General features: G+C 36.3%; 1 protein-coding gene across 1 annotated transcript in view; it reads left to right on the top strand.

Annotated features, from left to right (window-relative positions):
• Window positions 1-21,000, top strand: part of USP34 (ubiquitin specific peptidase 34) — a 312,910-nt gene that overhangs the window by 171,382 nt on the left and 120,528 nt on the right. Inside the window, exons 30-34 of the mRNA XM_042780562.1 lie at window positions 4,970-5,095; window positions 8,682-8,804; window positions 8,889-8,972; window positions 9,417-9,503; window positions 17,904-18,104. Of these exons, the coding sequence (XP_042636496.1) occupies window positions 4,970-5,095; window positions 8,682-8,804; window positions 8,889-8,972; window positions 9,417-9,503; window positions 17,904-18,104 (621 nt within the window). The remainder of the gene's footprint in view (window positions 1-4,969; window positions 5,096-8,681; window positions 8,805-8,888; window positions 8,973-9,416; window positions 9,504-17,903; window positions 18,105-21,000) is intronic.

Genomic DNA, 21,000 nt, shown 5'->3' with positions numbered 1-21,000 from the left:
GGGTTTGAACCACCAGCCTTCTGGTTAGCAGTCAAGTGTCTTAGCCACTATGCTACCAGAGCTCCCATTTCAGACTCTAGAAGTTGGGAAAAAACAATCTTCAGTTTCTTCATCTTTGGCTTTAGTAGCTGGTGCATGAATTTAAATAATAGTAGTATTAATTGGTCTTCCTTCTAGACACATGAATATTATCCTATCACTGACAGCATTGTACTTCAGGGTAGGTCTTGAAACATTCTTACAGTGCCATGCCATTCTTCTTCAATTTGTCATTCCTGGCAAAGTAGACCATGTGATTGATTCACAGTGCCAAAACCAGTCCATTTCAGCTCACTAATGCTTAGGATATCGATCTTTATGCATTCCATTTCATTTTTGACAACTTCTAATTTTCCTAGATTCATACTTTGCACATTCCACATTCTGATTATTAATGGATGTTTGCAGTTGTATCTTCATGTTTTGAGTCATGCTCCGTCAACAGATGAAAGTCCCAAAAGCTTTCCTCCATCCACATCATTAAGGTCAACTCTGCTTTGAGGAGGATGCTCATTATCTGACAATATGTCAGATGGTGTTTTAGTGGTATTCATAAAATTTTCCAGTAATGTATCAGTGTTTTACTGCTATTCATAAAGTTTCTACTGGCCAGTTTTTCAGAAGTGGATATCCCATCTTTCTTCCCAGTCTGTCTTAGTCTGGAAGTGCCGATGAAACCTGTCCACCATGGGGGACCCTGCTGGTATTTGAAGTACTGGTAGCATATCCTCCTGCCTCACAGCAACACGCAAGCCAACAAAGTACAACAAACTGACAGACGAGTGGTGGTAGCTGTCCTAGTGGGAATGAAATTCCGTATCATTGTGGTTTTGATTTGTATTTTTCTGGTGGCTAATGATATTGAGCATTTTTCTTGTGTTTGGAATGTTCTCTTTGGTAAAATATCTTTTCAAGTCCTTTGCTCATTTTTTGATTGACCTGTCTCTCTTTCGTTGGTGAAGTTTTAGATTTATTTTAGTTATTAAATTCATAATGGATGTATGGTTTCTGAAGGTATCCTCCCAGTTGCTAGCTTGTCTTTTCACCTTTTTGGTAAAGTCTTTTGATGAATAAAAGTTTCAAATTATTGAGGTGCTATTTATTTTGTCTTACTCTATTTAAGATAATCCATTGTTAAAAACTATGCCCAACAATATTGCCCCTACATTTTCTTCTAAAAAGTTTATGGTTTTAGTTTGCACATTTAGCTCCTTAATCCATTTTGAATTTCTTTTTGTGTATGTTGTGAGACGTAGTCCTGTTTCAGTTTTTTGCATGTCAAAATCCAGTTTTCCCAGTACCATTTATTGAAGAGACTCTCCTTTCCCCATTGAAGAGATTTACCACCTTTTTAAAAAATTAGTAGACCATTACTCTATGAGTGTTTTATTATAGTAGTACCAGGCTGTTCTGAACACTGGAACTATATAATATATTTAAAAATCAGCAAGTATGAGTCCTCCTACTTTGTTCTTCTCTTTGAGTATTGCTTTAGTTATTCTACACTTCCTGCCATTCCACATAAAGTTAAGGTTGGTGCTAAAAGGGCAAGGAGGCCACATATTGTAACCTCCTCTAATCCCACAAGAGGAAGACAATCACCATCAAAAGCCCAAGGCCTGTTCCTGGGAGGCCAGACATGCTGCCTCCCTCCAGCCCTTTCTCCAACTGTTCTTCCCAGAGCACCCACCACCTCTCTCCTGGGTTTGATAATTCGCTGCAGTGGCCACGCAGAACTCACAGATTATGAGGTTTATTAGGGAAGCACCAGGCTATAATTCAAGTTCAGGAAGAACGCTGAGTCTCTCTCCCAGCCCACCGTCCCTCAGCCAACAATCTCTCACAGTCTCTCTCCCAGCAGTGTGTGTCCCTCGGTGTCTCACTCAGCAATGTGTGTCTCTTGCATCTCTTTCCCAGCAGCACATGTCTCAGGAGCGCGTGTCTCTTTCAGCAGCACATCTTGCTCAACCAGCAGTCAGAGAGAGCTCTGCCTCTAGGAGGCCTCCTTTTGAGCCCAGCAGGGTGGTCAAACTAGCCAATCATAGCATCAGAACTCTAAGCACTTGAGAGAGAGTGGGCACCTCCCAGAACATTGTTTTGTGCCACTCCCAACAGAAATACTCCAGGTGGATAACTTCAGCAATCAGGAGCTCCTCAGTTGCTCATAGCAAATTCCACCTTGGAGTTCACAAAGACGTATGGGTCGAAAAGCCATACTAAGTAATTTACTATACCGCAGTTGGTCTTTACATTTCTGTAAAGAAGGTCATGAGTACATCATCTAATATTTTCATGACGTGGAATATGTCTCAGGAGGAGAACTCTTTGATTATATATGTTCAATATTGCAAAAAAAAGGCTTGTTGACAGTATCTTCCAACCTCCTCTGAATTCACGAGGGTACGCTAGATCTAGAACATCAGCAGCCAAGGCCAATTCTGTTGTGGGGTTTATTAGGGAAATATCCTATTGCAATTCAGGTTCAGGAATGCTTAGGATACAGTTATTTGATTAGGACAGCCTCCCTTCAGCCATGCCCATAGGCACACATGTCTTTGGCCCCCTCCTAAAGGAGTCATTTTCAATCCAGTGATTTTTTTCTTTAATGCCATTGAAATTACTAGTCCTAAGATCTTACTTATTCACGTACCTTATACAGTGAATCTCATTATGTTGAGATTCAGTGAAAATAAAATAGTGGTGCTATGATGGCTTTCCTTATGTTGTACTATAGTTCTTTTCTTTCTTCTACATCAGGATTTACCCATGTTTCCAAGGTGTGTTTGATCATGGTTGTAGTGCTTGTCCTATCAAACCTTTTGTTCCTCACAGTTTAGTTATGCTTGTGGTAGCATAGTCATAAATTTAAAAGATTTTCTTTTTTTTGTTAAAACAATAAAAATAATAGGTGCCCATTAACCTTCATTTTCTCATCTTTTTTATTTCATGCCACAAATACTTTATGTCAGGATTGTATTAAAGGAAAGATAGGTAAGAGAATTCCTCAGTTTTCAGGAAGGGCACTAATGTTCTATGCAGTGTGGTCTGGAAATTTAGGGGAAGGAACAAAGATTATTAGGCAACATTTATGAAAAAGGGGAGTCATTTAAACCAATTCTGGCTTCTGATGGGAGGGAAGAAAAACTTTATAGATTTATACAATAGTGGATGGTGTGACTCATAGCAACCCCTCCTTGGGTTTCTGAGGCAGTATCACTACAGAAGTAGGATTGCCCAACCTTCCTTCTGAGGAGTGGCTGGTGGGTTTGAACCGCCAGCCTTCTGGTGAGCAGTCAAGTGCCTTAGGCACTATGCTACCAGAGCTCGTGTGAGCTTAGTGCAGTTCAAATACAAAGATACAAAGAGATTTTAACACATATTGCAAAAGGGCCTTATATGATTGTTGTTCTTTGGAAAATGGATTGCCATCATCATGGAAAATTTTAAGCAGGAAAATAAGATCTATTTAGAAAAAGAACTCAGTTGTTAATGTGGAGGATATATTAGAGAAGAGAAAGACCAGAGATAGGTAGGCCACTGTAATAGCTCATGTGAGGCCTCAACTGGAGGGAAAGCATTCATTCTTTTAACAGATAGTTCACTCAGTCCTTGCTTTATGGAAGATGTACTGTGCTTGCTATGGAGATTGTTTGTTGAACGAGACTGGTTCAACCCTGATGAAGGTTATAAAAAAGTAAAGATAAAGAGACTTCACTCTGTCTAGCTCATATCATAGGGCCTTTCACTCATAACATAGAACATGTTTATTCTGTGTTCTTAAACGAGAGCAGATTCTTTTTTAGTGAAGATGTGTCAGTGCTGTTTTCCCACCTAAACCAGAGGTGTTACTCAAGACTTGCTTCTCATTTTTAACAGGTGAAAGGCCAAGTTTACCTTGAAACTCTAGCTATAGATTCCTTTTCCTTTAGAAGGCTGACTCTAAACATTATACAAATAGAATTAAGTTACTTTTTATCGACCTGTAGATCTAAGATTCCTTTAACATCTCTTAGACATACCAAAGAATTATGATGACAACAGCAGTAGTGTAATAATGTATAAATTCATACTCTGAAAAATACCAGAAGTATAAATTTTAGCTTTTACTGAGAGGAGTGGGTATGGTTTAATAAAAAATGGAAACTTTACTATTTCTTATACATTCTCTGAAACATATTAGCTTGCTAGTCTTAGCACCTTACCGAGTTCAGACTTAACAATTAATAATGGAAAAAAGTTGGTGATTCTTTAAAATTATTTGCTTTCCTCTTAATCTCTGCTTTTCTAAGACTTGAAAATAGGTATGGGTTAGCACAATAGAAGAAGCAAATGAATTCTTTTCCCAAATGGAAAGTCAAGAACTTAACTTACTATGCTTTCATTGTACTTAACAATGATGAGATATAACAAAGTGGTAAATGATAGTGTTTTTGAAATTTACTGGCATGTCCTCATAAAATAGTTGTTTTCAATTATATTTGAAAAGTTTCTTTAGGACCATGACTAACGTTGTTGTTGTTATGTGTTGTTGAGTCGGACCCAACTCATAGCAACCTCTCCTTGGGTTTCCAAGGTGGTATCACTACAGAAGTAGATTGCCCAACCTTCCTTCCCAGGAGTGGCTGGTGGGTTTGAACAGCCAGCCTTCTGGTTAACAGTCAAATGCCTTAGTCACTACATTACCAGAGCTCCATTACTAACCTTAGAGAAAGCCTATTCTAGAAAAGTGTTCTATAACAAGTTTAAATGCCATTACTTTGATGTAAATATTACTTTATTTGAGTAAGTTATATATTTCAGCGTAGAAAATGTTTTATTTCTCACTTTTAAAAATGAAAGACTGAGAAATAATACCAACTTTGGTAGAAAATTGAAATAGAGATTATTTTTATTCATCTGTCTTAATAAGCAGTTGTTTTTATTTGTGCAGAGCTTAAGATGTGAAGAACTTCATCTTCATGCAGAAAATCTCTCTAGGCGTGTTTGGGAGCTACTGATGCTTCTTCCTACGTGTCCTAACATGTTGATGGCATTCCAGAATATCTCAGATGAGCAGGTGAGCCCGCACCAGCCTACATTGTGTTTAGGACATCGTTTAACATTTTGCTTTTCTTTTTTCTTTTTTGCTATTCTTTAAATCAGTGTTTCTCAAACACTTTGGTTCCTCCAGTTCAGAGAGAATTAATAATTAGGCATTGAGTTTATCGTGGAGCTACGTATATTAATAAATTGTTTCTTTGCTCTGAAATTTCTCCGTTTTCTATTTTGATATATTTTCTGTAATATAGTCATTGAGATGTGATAGCTTTTGAAACAAATCTTGATAATACACACTTAAAAATTATTAACTATCTCTTCACCTGTTCACCTTTTTTGAACTGTTACTGAGTTTTGGAACTTAGAAATCTGAGCATCATTACTTTAGCTATCTCACTTACTAGAATGTTAAACCCATCGCCTTTGAGTTGATTCCAACGTATAGCAATCTTGTAGGAGAGTAGATCTTCCCCTTAGGGTTTCCTAGGCTGTAGTTTTTACAGAAGCAGGCTGCCACATCTTTTTCCTTCTTGTCAGTTTGAATTACAGACCTTTTGGTTAGCAGCTGAGCACTTTACCCTTCTCTACCAGGGCTCCTTATTAGATTATTATTCTCATGCTCTAATAATCTAATTAATAATAATCTCACCCCTAGCTGCACTTCAGGTCTGTAATTGAACCCACACCTGTGGTTTCCAGCCAAACAGAAGACAGACATATGAGTTGAACATTTGCCTGAGGTAGATACACTCCTTGGAGAGAACAATCATTGAGAAAGAAGGGCTGCCTATGCACAGGGAGACAGCTCAGGGGGCAGGAGTCCATGGAGGGATGGACACTGGGAAGAGGTAACTGTGGGGAGGAATTGGGAGGGGAGCTGTTGCATTGTGGTTAACTGTGGTCAATGTCATGAGACAAAGTATATGTGAGCTGCTGTATGGAAAGTGAATTTGCTCTGTAAATCTTCACCCAAATCACTATTAAAAAAAAAAAAAGAAAAAAAATATTAATAATAATCTCTTGTGGTGTAGTGCCTAAGCCATTTGACTGCTAACCAGAAGGCTGATGATTCACATCTACCAGCCACTCCTCAGAAGGAAAACTGGGCAATCTGCTTCCATAGAGATACCACCTCGGAAACCCAAGGAGGGGTTGCTATGAGTCGGGATCGACTCAATGGCAGTGCGTATTAAAATACTACATTCATAAAGTCATTTGTACATATTGAATAATAATTGACTATTGTCAGACAGGGGAGCTCTGGTAGTATAGTGCCTAAGGCACTTGACTGCTAACCTGCTAAAAGAGCAGGGAGGCCACATGTTCTGACCTCCTCTAATCCCACAAGAGGAAGACAGGATTACCAGCAGTAACCCAAGGCCTATTCCTGCCAGGCCAGACATGCTGCCTCCCTCCAGCCCTTTCACCAACCGTTTCTCCCAAAGCACCCACCACCTCTCTCCTGGGTTCGATAATTCGCTGCAGTGGCCACACAGAACTCACAGATTACGGGGTTTATTAGGGAAGCACCAGGCTACAACTCAAGTTCAGGAAGAACGCTCAGTCTCTCTCCCAGCCCACCTTCCCTCAGCCAACAGTCTCTCACAGTCTCTTTCCCAGCAGTGCTGATCCCTCGGTGTCTCACTCAGCAATGCGTCTCTTGCGTCTCTTTCCCAGCAGTACGTGTCTCTTTCAGGGGTACGTGTCTCTTTCAGCAGTATGTCTTCCTCCATCGCAGTCAGAGAGAGTTCTGACTCCAGGAGGCCTCCTTTGAGCCTGGAAGGGTGGTCAAACTAGCCAATCACAGCATCAGAACTCTAAGCACGTGAGAGAGAATGGGCACCTCCCAGAACACTGTATTGTGCCACGCCCAACAGAAATAACCCAGGTGGATAGCTTCAGCAATTAGGAGCTCCTCAGTTGCTCATAGAAAATCCCACTTTGGAGTTTACAAAGACTTAAGGGTAGAAAGCCACACTAAGTAATTTACTACACTGCATAACCAGAAGGCTGGCAATTCAAACCCACCAGCCACTCCTCGGAAGGAAGATGGGGCAATCTACTTCCGTAGTGATACTGCCTCAGCAACCCAAGGAGGGGTCGCTGTGAGTTGGTCCAACCTGTCGGCATATAACAATAACAGCAACATTGTCACAAAGTAATATGAATGAAATAATATGAACACATTTTCATGTCAGTAAATACGTACCTTCATTTTTATTGTACGTGATGTGAATTTCATTTTAAATCATAGTTAAATTAAGTAGTTTTCCTTTCACAATAATGAGATTGTTTATTTTTTTTGCTTCTCTGAAACAGTGTTGGAATTGTGGTACGTTTGATTTTGCATACTTACCCATTTTTTCCTGGTAAATGTGTGTAAATAGTATTGTGCAGCCAAAATATGTGCACATTTAAGACTTTATTCTCCTAGAGGATAGTAGTTTACATTTCTGATGGCATTTTATTACTTGAGTTTTTATAGATTGACTGCTGGCCCATACCCTCAATAAATCTGCCTATAGTTTTTGCCCATTGTATTTGAAAAAGCACCAGTTGACTTTAATGTTCAGATTATTAGTGAGGCTGAATGATACAAGGCAAGGATGTTTTCTGAAATAGGGATTTGCCTGTTTTGTTTTGTTTTAATACTACTGTATGCTCTGAATGTTGCTTACTTTATGACAACAGAAAGTAATGTTTAGAGAAAATACTATTTTTTATTGTGAAATGACCTGCATTAGTGCTTTTTTTGAATGCTTATACAAGTGAGCTGACAGAATCAGCAGAAAATGAGGTGAAGAAATTTAATATATATTTGGTAATTTTTTCACAGGTACATCACTTTACACGTTAGATAACTTTGCAAAGAAGTGTTTAAAATTAAAGATAGTTTTTAAAAGTTTCCTAATGAGAGTTTTCATTTTGGAGATCACCAATATAGCACTTAACGGAATTAATGGAATAACAAATGTCCTAATGTTATGCTGATGGTTATCCATGTTTTGAAACAATGTCATGTGATGACAGAAGGTCCTGTAACTCACACAACTTAAAAGTAAAGAAAAATGGGCCCTGGAAAATGGTTTTTGATAACTCACAGTAGTCCTAATAATAACATTATGGTCAAAGATGGATATTAAGTGTGAATAACTATTTTGTAACTTGACAGTAATAAAGAGCAATGAATGTATTTTGTATATGACTTTTAAATGTGTAGGTGTAATTTAGTATTAAATATAGACGTTTAACTGGTTCATTTATATCCTTGAAGTTTCATGCATTCAACCAGTCTTTATTCTGTTGAGAACATGTTAAATTGCCTCATTTGTTGTGAAGATTAACAAATTATTTTTTTCATGATAGTTTGCATGTATGTTAGTTTTATTTTCTTAATTTAATGAATTACTAAATTCATTAAAATTGTATTTTAAGCATGTCATTGTACCAATTATATAATTGGGCTTCACATGTTTGAATGTTTCACGCACGGTATGTATTACTTGAGTTTTTATGTATTATCAATTTCTTTAAAGATATTTTTTGGATTTCCTTAGTAAGTTATATTGAGAATCCCATTTTTTCTTTTCTTTCTTTCATTTAAGAATAATGATGGACTTAACTGGAAAGAACTTCTCAAAATTAAGAGTGCCCATAAGCTATTGTATGCCCTGGAAATTATTGAAGCACTGGGAAAACCTAATAGAAGAATAAGAAGAGAGTCGACGGTAATTGTATTTCCATTATCATCATTATTTTTCTTTCATGCCCCTCTCTATATATTGTTTTACATTTTTTTGCCTTTCCTACAGGGAAGTTACAGTGATCTTTATCCAGATTCAGATGATTCAAGTGAAGATCAAGTGGAAAATAGTAAAAATTCCTGGAGTTGCAAGGTTTGATCACATTATATGTTTTACAGAGTATGATTAAAAATCGTTTATCTGTGATTTTTCAAAAATAGGTAGCACACTTACTGTTTTTAATCTAATTTAGTCTTAAAGCATAATTAAAACTCATGTATTTCTTTAACTTATTTAAATTCAGTTAAATAATATAAATTGAAAGAATTTAATCCTTTGGAGCTGCTATTTTTAACACTTTTTCTTCCTTTAAAACACTGGATTAGGACTTCTTAGTGTCTAGGCTTAAATGGTTATAATGGAATATAAAGATATGCTTCTAGATTTTTATAAGAATCTTTAAAAAATTATTAAAAGTAGACTTGTTTCAGTGATTTAAATCAAAATAATTTTATAAATGAAAGATAATATTGTGGATTATCATTGCATTAAGTAGCTGGGTTTTTTTCTTATCATTGCTCTCATAATTATTTATAGTTTGTTGCTGCTGGAGGACTTCAACAGTTATTAGAAATTTTTAATTCTGGAATTCTAGAGCCTAAAGAGCAGGAATCTTGGACTGTGGTAAGTGAAAATTCAGTTTTACAGTTACAACACTTAACCCATTTAAAGCACTTTCATTTCCAGCAGCAAATATAACTTCTGCTATATACTTCATTATAATCAAGGAGAGTCTTAAGGATAGTAAGAAACCCAGATGGTGCTGGGGTTAAGCACTCAGCTGTCAACCAAAAGTTCTGCAGTTTGAACTGACCAGGTGCTCCATTGGAGAAAGATATGGCAGTCTGCTTCTGATTACAAAGATTCTGCTGCTTATTACAGCTTTGGAAACCCTTGGGACAATTTTACTCTATCCTACAGGGTAACTATGAGTCAGTTATCAACTCGATGGTAACAGGTTTTATCAAGGATAATAGAAATGAATTTTAAAATACATAGTTTTATAAATAACTGTGGAGTAAGAGTTCCCCTAATCTCAGTTACTTTTAAAAAAAACTTGAATATCTATTAGCTCCTTAGGTTGATAAGATTATATAATCTTATAGTGCCTAAGACACTTGACTGCTAACCAGATGGCTGGAGGTTCAAACCCAGCAGCCACTCCTCAGAAGGAAGGTTAGGTAATCTACTTCCAAAGTGATACTGCCTCAGAAACCCAAGGAGGGGTCACTATGAGTTGGGTCCAACTTGACAGCTCATAACAACAGCAACAAAGTGTTTTTAATTTAAATTGTTTTACACCTTAAATTTAAAAAAAACAAACAAACAAACATTTTTTTTTGGACCATTTATTCTTTTATAGCAGTTTTACACAAAAATGTGTCTCCAGACTGTTGGTGACTGGTTGGCAATGAAATAGTTAGAGAAATTTACAGGAAACCTTTAGAATTTTTTTTCCCTTTAAATTGGATATTGCTGCAATGATTTTTATAGTATTATTTAAAAGTATAGGTCCTCTGCAAAATGGAAATGTTTTTAAAAATGGCACTTACCACTGTTAATTTGAAAAAATTACTGCCCTATAATATAAGGAAAATAAATTTTTTCTGCAATTTTAAAACTTTATGCTATGGAAAACTGCAGAATTTGATTTAGAAATACATGGTAAGGACACCATTTCCTGCCCTCCAAAACAGATTGCATTATTAAACATTCTATTCAAATATTAATTTGTTAGTACTTGATTCTTTAATTGCATGGGAGTCTAGAAGTTAGGTATTCTTTTTTTTTTTTTTTCTTTCTGATTTGGGTGAAGATTTACAGAGCAAATTCACTTTCCATACAGCAGTTCACATACACTTTGTCTCAGTCATCTACCACAGTTTACCACAATGCAACAGCTCCCATCCCACTTCCTCCCCATAGTTACCTCTTCCCAGTGTCCATCCCTCCATGGACTCCTGCCCCCTGAGCTGTCTCCCTGTGCGTAAGCAGCCCTTCTTTCTCTCATGATTGTTCTCTCCAAGGAGTATATCTACTTGAGGTAAATATTTAACTCATATGCCTGTCTTTTGTTTGACTGAAAACCACAGGTGTGGGTTCAATTCCAGACCTGAAGGGCAGCTAGGGGCCATAGTCTCAGTGGTTCCACCAGGCTCTATCGGAACAGCAAACCTGGTCTTACAGAGTATTTTCCCCCTCCAAATGATTTTGAGTTTTGCTCCACATTGTTCTCCCTCTCTGTCAAGGATCTCCTACATAGATTCCCCTTCCAGGTGGATGACAGTGGTAGCCGGGCACCATCTAGTTCTTCTGGTCTCATAGTCGTATAGGCTGTAGATCAGATGGTGTACCAGTCGCTAGGACTAATTGTTTCCACGAATTTTGGTTTTCTTCATTCTTCTTTGCTTTGGACGAGGAGAGACCCATCGTTCCATCTAGATGGCAGCTTGCTAGCTTTTAAGATCCCAGTTGCTACTTGCCAAAATAAGAGGTGGAACAATGTTTTGTACAGCATGTTATGCCAATTGAGCTTGATGTCCCCTGCGACTGTGGTCCCAAGCCCGCAGGTTCAACTGCTCGGTCCCTCTGGGTAGCTGGCTGCAACCAAGCAGTGACCACAACCTTGCCCCTTGTCACCTTTACTATACACCTGGAAATTCTGATCATTCACGTAAACTTAAAGGCCATTGTCTGCCAACCCTATATATGTTCTTGGATACACTCCCCATTTCATAGACATACCTAACCGTTTAGCCTGTCCACCCATTTATCCATCCATATACCCATGTTTGGGAGTTAGGCATTCTTGACTTGATATTGAATACTGCTATGGCAAAAAGTTTGAGAAAGATTAGAAAACATTGCTGTTTATCAAACCTTTGTTAATCTTTTTTTTTTGAAATTTTTACTTCATTTATATATATATTTAAAATACTTCTGCAGCCATTAATTATTGTAGTCCTACATCTCATATTTCAACTTTCCATTGTGTTTTATTGTTGGTCATATATTTGTTATTCTATTAATCTGTCTTTGGCAAAGTGGAAGAATTTGACTCAGATTTGTAGTAAATTATGTGTCATCTATAGTAACTCTTTTTATAAATTAATTTTAGTTGTAAATAAAGTGTAATGGAATCATAGTCTAAAGATTTTTGTTTACTTTGAAATTATGTATAAGTTTGTGAAGTATTACTAATAGGTAAGTTTTATTGCGATCTGTCACACATTGTGGGGTAATATAACTCAGAATGCCTGAGATGCAAAGCATTCCTGAAATACAGATTGCTTCCAAGGCATCTCTCTGAATTTATTACTGAAAAGTTGTGATTTCCAGATCATTATTGTTTCTTAATGAAATTTATAGTTTTTCTTTTAAAATGAAATTAGTTGAGGTTTACTTCTAAATTTTTCATATAATCCACATATAATAAAATTCATTTATTGAAGTATAATTCAGTCATTTTTAGTATATTCACAAAGTTGAGTAGCTAGTACTACTATTTAATTCTAGAATGTGTAATCACCTCAAAAGAAACCCCATACCTATTAGCATTTGTTGTTCTTTTCCTCCTAACCCCCAAGCCCTGTGCAACCACCAATCTATTTTCTGTCTGTGGATTTACCTGTTCTGGACGTTTCGTACAAAAGGAGTCATATAGTAATGGTTCTTTGTGATTGGCTTCTTTAACTTTGCATAATATTTTAACAATCATTGTTGAAAGTAGCGTTTATCAGTAATTCATTCCTTTGCACAGATAGAACACAGTTTATTTGTATATTCATTAGTTTATGGGCATTACATTACATTCTGTTTACTCTGGCTATTGGGAACATTTGTGTGCTACTTTTTGTGTAGACCTAAGTTTTGAATTCCCTTGGGTATATACCTAGGAGGGGTGTCTTTCAATACTTGTTATTGTCTATTTATTATCTCAGTAGGTGATATTGAATGTAACACATTGTAATTTTAATTTTGCATTTGTCTGATGCTGATGATCTTGAGCATCTTCTCATGTGCTTATTGTCCATTTATATATCTTCTTTGGTGACTATTTGAAATCCAGAAAGGGAGAGGTTCATTAGTTGATAGACATTGTTTCCACTTTTGAGCTGTTTCGAACAGTGCTGCTCTTAGCCATCGTGTCTTAGATGTATACTTAGGAATAGAACCACAGAGTCATACAGTTTGTCCATTTAACATTTTCTTGAACTTCTGGATTTTTTTTTTTTTTTTTACAAAGCCACTACATCATGTTACATTTACATCAGTAGTATGCTAGAGTTCCATTTTGTTCACTTTCACCAAGAGTAATATCTGTCTTTTCCTTTATGGCTATATTAGTAGGTATGTCATTGTAATTTTGATTTATAGTTCCCAAAGACTAGTGTTGCTGAGTATCTTTTTTATGTACTTACTGTACATTTGTATTTCTTCTTTGGAGAAATAGCTATTTAAATCCACTGACCATTTTTAATTGCATTGTCTTCTTATTGTTGAGTTCTAAGAGTTCTTAATATATACTGGGTACTAACGGTTTATCAGGAGCTCTGGTAGTGTAGTGCCTAAGGCACTTGACTGCTAACCAGAAGCCCACCAGCCAATCAATCCTTGGAAGGAAGGGTGGGCAATCTACTTCCATAGTGATACAGCCTTGGGATCCCAAGGAGGGGTTGCTATGAGTTGGGTCCAACTCGATGGCACATAACAGCAACAACAATCCTTTATCACTGATTATCATTGGTGACTGGAATGCAAAGGTGGAAACAAAGAAGAACTGTTGGTAGTTGGAAAATTTGACCTTGGAGATAGAAATGATGTTGGAGATTGCATGATAGAATTTTGCAAGACCAATGACTTATTCATTGCAAATACCTTTTTCAACAATACAGAAGGTGGCTATGCACATGGACTTCAACAGATGGAGTACCCAGAAATCAGATTGACTACATCTGTGGCAAGAGGTGATGGAGAAGCTCAGTATCTTCAGCGAAAACAAGGCTAGCAGCTGATTGTGGAATAGACCATTAGCTGCTCATTTGCACATTCAAGTTGAAGTTGAAGATAATTAAAAGAAGTTCATGAGAGCCAAGAGATGACCTGATGGCATAGTGCCTGTGACATTTGACTGCTAACCAGAAGGCTGGAGGTTCAAACCCACCAGCCACTTCTTGGAATGAAGGTTCTGTAATCTACTTTCACAGTGATACCACCACGGAAACCCAAGGAGGGGTCACTATGAATCGGGTCCTACTCGACAGCAGTGTATTTTTTTTTTTTTTTGAATTTAGAGACCATTTAAAGAATAGATTGGATGCATTGAACACCAGTGACCAAAAACCAGAGGAATTGTGGGATGACATAAAGAACATCATCCATGAAAAAAGCAGAAGGTCATTAAAAAGATGAGAAAAGAAGAAAAGGCCAAAATGGATGTCAAAAGAAACTCTGAATCTTGCCCTTGAACAGAGAGTAGCTAAAACAAATGGAAGACATGACAAGATAAAAGAGCTAAACAGAAGTTTTTAAAGAGCAGCTTGAGAAGACAGAGTCAGTTATTATAATGAATTGTGAAAAGACATGGAATTGGAAAGCCAAAAAGGAAGAACATGCTCCACATTTCTCAAGCTGAGAAAACTGAAGAGGAAATTTAAGCCTTAAGTTGCAATATTGAAAAATTCTATGGGTAGTATATTGAATGATGCAGGAAACATCAAAAGAAGATGGAAGGAATACACAGAGTCAATAAACCAAAAAGAATTCGTTGATTTTCATCCATTTCAGGAGGTGGCATGTGATAAAGAGCTAGTGATATTGAAGGGAGAAGTTGAAGCTACACCAAGGGAAGTGGCAAAAAACAAGGCTCCAGGAATTGACAGGTTGACATATTTCAACAAATGGATGCTGCACTAGAGGCACTTACTGGGCTATGCCAGGATATTTGGAAGACAACTACCTGGCCAACTCACTGGACGACATCCAAATTTGTACCCATTCCAAAGAAAGGTGATCCCACAGAATGTGGAAATTATCAAACAATATCATTAATATCATATGCAAATAAAATCTTACTGAAGATAATTCATAAACGGTTATAGCAGTATATTGACAGAGAACTTCCAGAAATGCAAGCTGGATTCAGAAGCGGATGTGGAATGAGGGATATCATGGCTGATGTCAGATGGATCTTGGCTGAAAGCAAAGAATACGAGAAAGATGTTTACTTGTGTTTTATTGACAATCAAAAGCATTCAGTCGTGTGGGTCATAACAAATTGTGGATAACATTCAGAAAAGTGGGAATTCCAGAACACTTAATTGTGCTGACAAGGAACTTTGTACATAGACCACGAGGCTGTCGTTCGAACAGCACAAAGGGATACTGGCATGGTTTAAAAGCAAGAAGGGAGTGTGTCAGGCTTGTATCTTTCACCATATTTACCCAGTCTGTATGCTGAGCAAATAATCCGAGACGCTAGACTATATGGAGAAGAACATGGCATCAGGATTGGAGGACAACTTATTAACAACCTACGTTGTGCAGACGACACAACTTTGCTTGCTGAAAGTGAGGATGACTTGAAATACTTACTGATAAAGATTGAAGACTACATTCTGCATTATGGATTACAACTCAATATAAAGAAGACAGTAATCCTCACATCGGGACCTGTAACCAGCAGCATGATAAATGGAGAAAAGATTGAAGTTGCCAGAGACTTCATATTCTTGGTTCTACTGTCAACACCAATGGAAGCAGCAGTCAGGATATCAGATGTTGTATAGCATTGGACAAATCTGCTACAAAAAAACCTCTTTCAACTACTGAAGAGTAAAGATGTTTCCTTAAAGACTAAAGTGCGCTCGACACAGCCATGGTATTTTCAACTGCCTCATATCCATGTGAGAGCTGGACAATGAGTAAGGAATACCAAAGAAGAGTTGATGCTTTTGAGTTGTGGTGTTGGCGAAGAATGCTGAAAGTACCATGGACTGCTAAAAGAACTAATGAATCTGTCCTGGAAGAACTGCAGCTGGAATGCTTCTTGGAAGTAAGAATGGCCAAACTTCACCTCACCTACTCTGGTCATGTTGGCAGAAGGGAGCATTCCCTGGAGAAGGATATCTTGTTTGGCAAAAAGGAGGGACAACAAGAAAGGGGAAGGCCCTCAATGAGATAGTCTTGACACAGTGGCTGTAGCGATGGGCTCAGGTATGGCAAGAATCGTGGGGCTGACACAGGACCAGGGAGTGTTTTGTTTTGCTGTACGTAAGGTCGCAATGAGTCGGAGATGACTAGATGGCAGCTAACAACAACAGCAATCCCTTATCAGGTGTATACTTTACAGATATTTTCTTCCATTATAGGAGTTATCTTCCCCTTTTCTTGGATAATGTCCTTTCAAGCACAAAAGTTTTTAAGTTTGATCAAATCCTATTTCTCAACCATTTTCTTTGTTACTTAGGCTTTTGGTGTCATAGCTAAGAAACCATTGCCCAATGAAATGCTGAAAATTTTTGCCTGTGGGGTTTTTTTTTTTCCATTTTATTTTGTAGTTTTAGCTCTTACATTTAGGTCTTTGATTGATTTTAAGTAAATTTTTGTGTATGATTTGAAGTTAAGGTATACTTTCATACAATAAATAATAAATCTATTTTAAAGGTATAGTTGAAGTTTTAAAAAATAAAATTCATGTACTCCTACAACATAATCAAAATATAGTATAATCTCACTACCTCACAAATACCATCCTGTCCCTTTTCAATCACTATTCCAAGTCTGCTCCTAATTAGTGGAATTACATTGACTTTGTAGACAAATTTGACACCAATTGACGTGTTAAGGATGCTGAGTCTTTTCAGTTTCTCCCCATTTAATGATGGTATTTCTCTCCAATCCATGGTATTTCTCAGGATCATATGGATGTGTGTGTGTGTGTATGTGTGTATAAAATACATATATGTGTGATCATGCCATGTCATTAATGAATAAAACCATTTTACTTCTCCCTTTCTAATCTGTATGCCTTTCAGTTCTATTTTTTGACTCATTGTACCAGTTAAGACTTTCAGTATAATGTGAATAGACGTTATAAGAATGGACTTCATGCCTTATTCATTCTTGTTTCCTTTCAGTTTTATTTGCATTTGAGAAAGACTTTTATTTCATTTTTTATTCTTCTGGAATAAAGAAGATTGACCAATCATGCATGGAAAGTTACAGTGTAATTTCTACATAATATTTCCTCAGTGCCACTTCTCAGGGTTGATTTCAGTTATACAGTATGGAAATAACTAAGAGAGGAATACTGTTTCCTGGTACATGGAACAGCTGTACCATTTGGCAGTGGCAGCAGGAGGACCAAGGACTGTTGAAGAGAAATTTCTGAAACTCATCTTGTGTATGAGTGATCTTCTAATTAATTTATTTAAAGAAAGTATTTTTTAATTTTTAAAGTAGCACTTTAATCCTGTTGGAAATTTTACTTTTTATACCAAGCACTTAATGATTTTACTAAAGAAACATTTTATTTTAAATGTGCATATGTAAAGTACAGGATTTTCAGTTGAATTATTTTCTGTAATTACTGAGAATTGCTTTGACTTGAAAATATTAGAGTGTATGCCACTTGTGTGGAAAAATTATAATACTTTGTCTCAATTATTTTTATTAGTGAATAAATTATACCCTTGTTACCTTTTTGATAATTTTTTTTAATTATAGGACATCACAGCAATATACTTTTTCAAAAATTCCATAACTCTTTCATACGTAACTATGATGCTTTCATTATAGGAAGAGTTGCCATTTCAATTTTATTAAATGCACCAACTTAGTTTCTAGCCATGTTTCCTTTATATAAGATTGGATTATTATCAATAATTTGTGAACATAATGAGTGAGCAGCAAAAATTTGTTTAGCAAATGATCTAAGTACTAGCTATAATTTGTTTTCAAATTGTATAGTAGCCATACTAAATTAATGAAAATGTGGAAATAACATTTTCTTTTTATCTACAGTGGCAGCTAGACTGTCTTGCTTGCTTGCTGAAATTAATATGCCAGTTTGCAGTAGATCCATCTGATTTGGATTTAGCTTATCATGATGTCTTTGCCTGGTCTGGTATAGCAGAAAGCCACAGGAAAAGAACTTGGCCTGGCAAATCAAGGAAGGCTGCTGGAGATCATGCAAAAGGTCTCCATATACCACGATTAACAGAGGTAAAGTTTAGAAGTTACCATTAAGATGTGGTGATAAGTTCCATTTATGTTTTAAGAGAGCGTATATATTTTTATTTCTACAACGTGAGAAAATACACTAACACATAAGAAATGCTACCCTAAATTACCGTGATGTGATCTAGCAGCTGGGATGTCATCATTTTAAAACAATAATGATTATGGATTAGACATGTTTTTCAATTCATCATCCAAAATAAAGAAATGAATTATCTGCCATTTTAAGTGTCATCTTTAACTGTAGAGTTAGTTCAATTATTTGGACTCAGTAATTTAAATAATTAAGTGTATCAGTGTTCTTTGTGCAAAACAAAAACTACACTGTGTATTTAAACAGAAGAAATTTAAAATAATGAATTGGGTTTCTTTGTAGGTGTTGGAGGGCTGAACAAGCAGAAGGGGAATGTTGAAGTAACATAGAAATAATAACTGCAGCAACCATCCACTATTCCTAGGGCTTGAGGAATTTAGGGAAGAGACTGGGGTGATCAGAAATTAGAAGCTTGCAGGAAGGATCCTGTCAAAATGAAGTTTAGGCCTTATAAAGGAGTTCTGCTCAGATTCTATTGGATTCTGAGGGGATTTGATAACACTAGTTGTGGAAGTGCTTAAGGAAGCTAAAGGTTGAGACCAGCTATTGCTTTTGGAAAAAATACTTCTGAAACAATGCTGAAAGTAAAAGCAAGGAAACAGCCCTTTTAGGTATCTCAGGTTGGCAGAGCCAAATAGGAAATCAGCTGACAAAGGAGGAATTTAGTTTGTAATGGATCAACCCTAGCATAGCAGAGAAAGTGAATTTACAGCTGGAAAAAAAAAAAAAAAAGTTTAATTACCAGTATACCAGCAGTAAAAATAGAATTCTTTTGATTTTCATTACTTACTGGTCTCCATTTTTCATCTAATCAAATATTTGCCCTTCCAGTATCTACAGCAGTGAACTGGGAAGTGGGGAAAGATGGAGATAGTTTTTGGTGAAATCTCTTGGTCATTATGTAACTTTTTAAGAACAGTACTTCATCTGCTACTTGTCCAGGAAACACTAAAGTAATGAATTGTTACTGATAGAGGAATACTATTGTGATTGCAGGTTTATAAACTACTGATATAAATGGAAACTTAAAGCAAAATTTTCTTTATATATAAGAGCTCTGGTGATGTAGTAGTACCTAAGGCATTTGACTGCTACCCAGAATGCTGGCGGTTCAAACCCACCAGCCACTCCTGGGAAAGAAGAATGGGCAGTCTACTTCCACAGAGATACTGCCTCAGAAACCCAAGGAGAGGTTGATACGATATAAATGGAAACTTAAAGCATAATTTTACATGTATATATAAATTAATTGGGAAAAATGATCTCTGCCAGTATACCAGATAGATAAAATAACATTTTAAAGTATCCTGTTGAGGGACAGGGTGATTTAAATGTACTCCACAGTGTTGGATATTGGGAACATTGTATTGCTGTAATGTTGTAGTACTTTTATTTTCAGAATAAACATTTCAGGTTATAAAAAGGTTCAAATTGTTTATACTCCTTTCCATCAACTCACTAATTTTCAGTACCTTATTGACTTCTCATTAGTGGTTCCCTTTTGAGATTGTAACAATATTATATATATATATATGTACGTATAAATTTAAAATATATAGAGAGTTCAAAACAATAATTCTTTAAAAATCCGTGCAAGTTAATGCTAATGCAGAAAATTCAGAATGAACAAATCAACTTTCCCCTAGCTATAGATGACTTACAGCTTTACCTGTTGTCTTTTTAGAGCCTTTTATCTATGCATATGGCAGGGTTACATTTTTAGTTTAGAAAAGATTTTTAGTTTAGAATATAGCATTTTAAAACTTTGAATTTGTTCATTTACAAAAATAATTACAACTTAATATGTCACTCTAAGGTCTTTGGGGATAAAAGTTTTTGTTGCTTAATTCTATGAGTTAGAATTGACTGGATGTCACATAACAACAACAACATAAGATTGTAAGGAAGACTGTTAGTTCATTTAAGAATTTACTGTCATTCATTATCTTGTTTGATCTCTTAACAACATTTTAGAAAATAGCTTTCTAATTCTAGCTTTATACCAGCTTTTTGGAAAGCTTTCCTGATTTTTTCAGCGACAGATTGTTACTGCTTCCTCTTTTTGCTCATTTGGTACATTGGAAGTACTTATATTACAGTGCTTTTATGTTGTCTGCTCCACTGGACTAATAATTCCAGGGCAGAGATAGTACCTTGTAAAATGTAAGTGCCCAAAATGTAGAAGAGATTCAGTAATTCTTTATTAAGTTATGATAGTGATTGATTTTTGTCTAAGTATATCAATGAAGAACGAGAGCTTAGAAACTCTAAACTCTTTATCCTGTTTATCAGGGTCAAGTAGCTTAAAAGTTAGCAAACTAAATGTTTAACCTCAGGATTTTCAATGTATAATGTATGTTATATATCTATGGTATAATGTGTTGCTTTCAAAAATATTTATTTCAGAATGATAGAGGAGTTTGCCACTGCTTACTTTTTAATATTTCAAAAGTGAAAAATGTTTTCATTCCTTACTTACCCCAAAAAAACCACTGTCATTTGTGATATATCATATTTTTCTCACCTAATTGGTTGACAATGCAGAGAATCTATAGATCAAATGTAAATAATAGTTTTGCCTTGATATTTCTAAAATTTTAAAAGTTACTACTCTTTAGTTAGGAGCTCTGGTAGCGTAGTGCCTAAGGCACTTGACTGCTAACCAGAAGGCTGGTGATTCAGACCCATGAGTCGCTCCTCGGAAGGAAGATAGGGCAATCTACTTCCATAGTGATACTGCCTCGGAAACCCAAGGAGGGGTCGCTATGAGTTGGGTCTGACTCAATG

Source organism: Orycteropus afer, unplaced genomic scaffold (assembly GCF_000298275.1).
Source record: "Orycteropus afer afer isolate SDZICR_OR568_19922 unplaced genomic scaffold, OryAfe1.0 scaffold00046, whole genome shotgun sequence".
NCBI classification, from domain to species: Eukaryota; Metazoa; Chordata; class Mammalia; order Tubulidentata; family Orycteropodidae; genus Orycteropus; species Orycteropus afer.
This window is presented reverse-complemented; position numbering and strand designations above follow the sequence as displayed.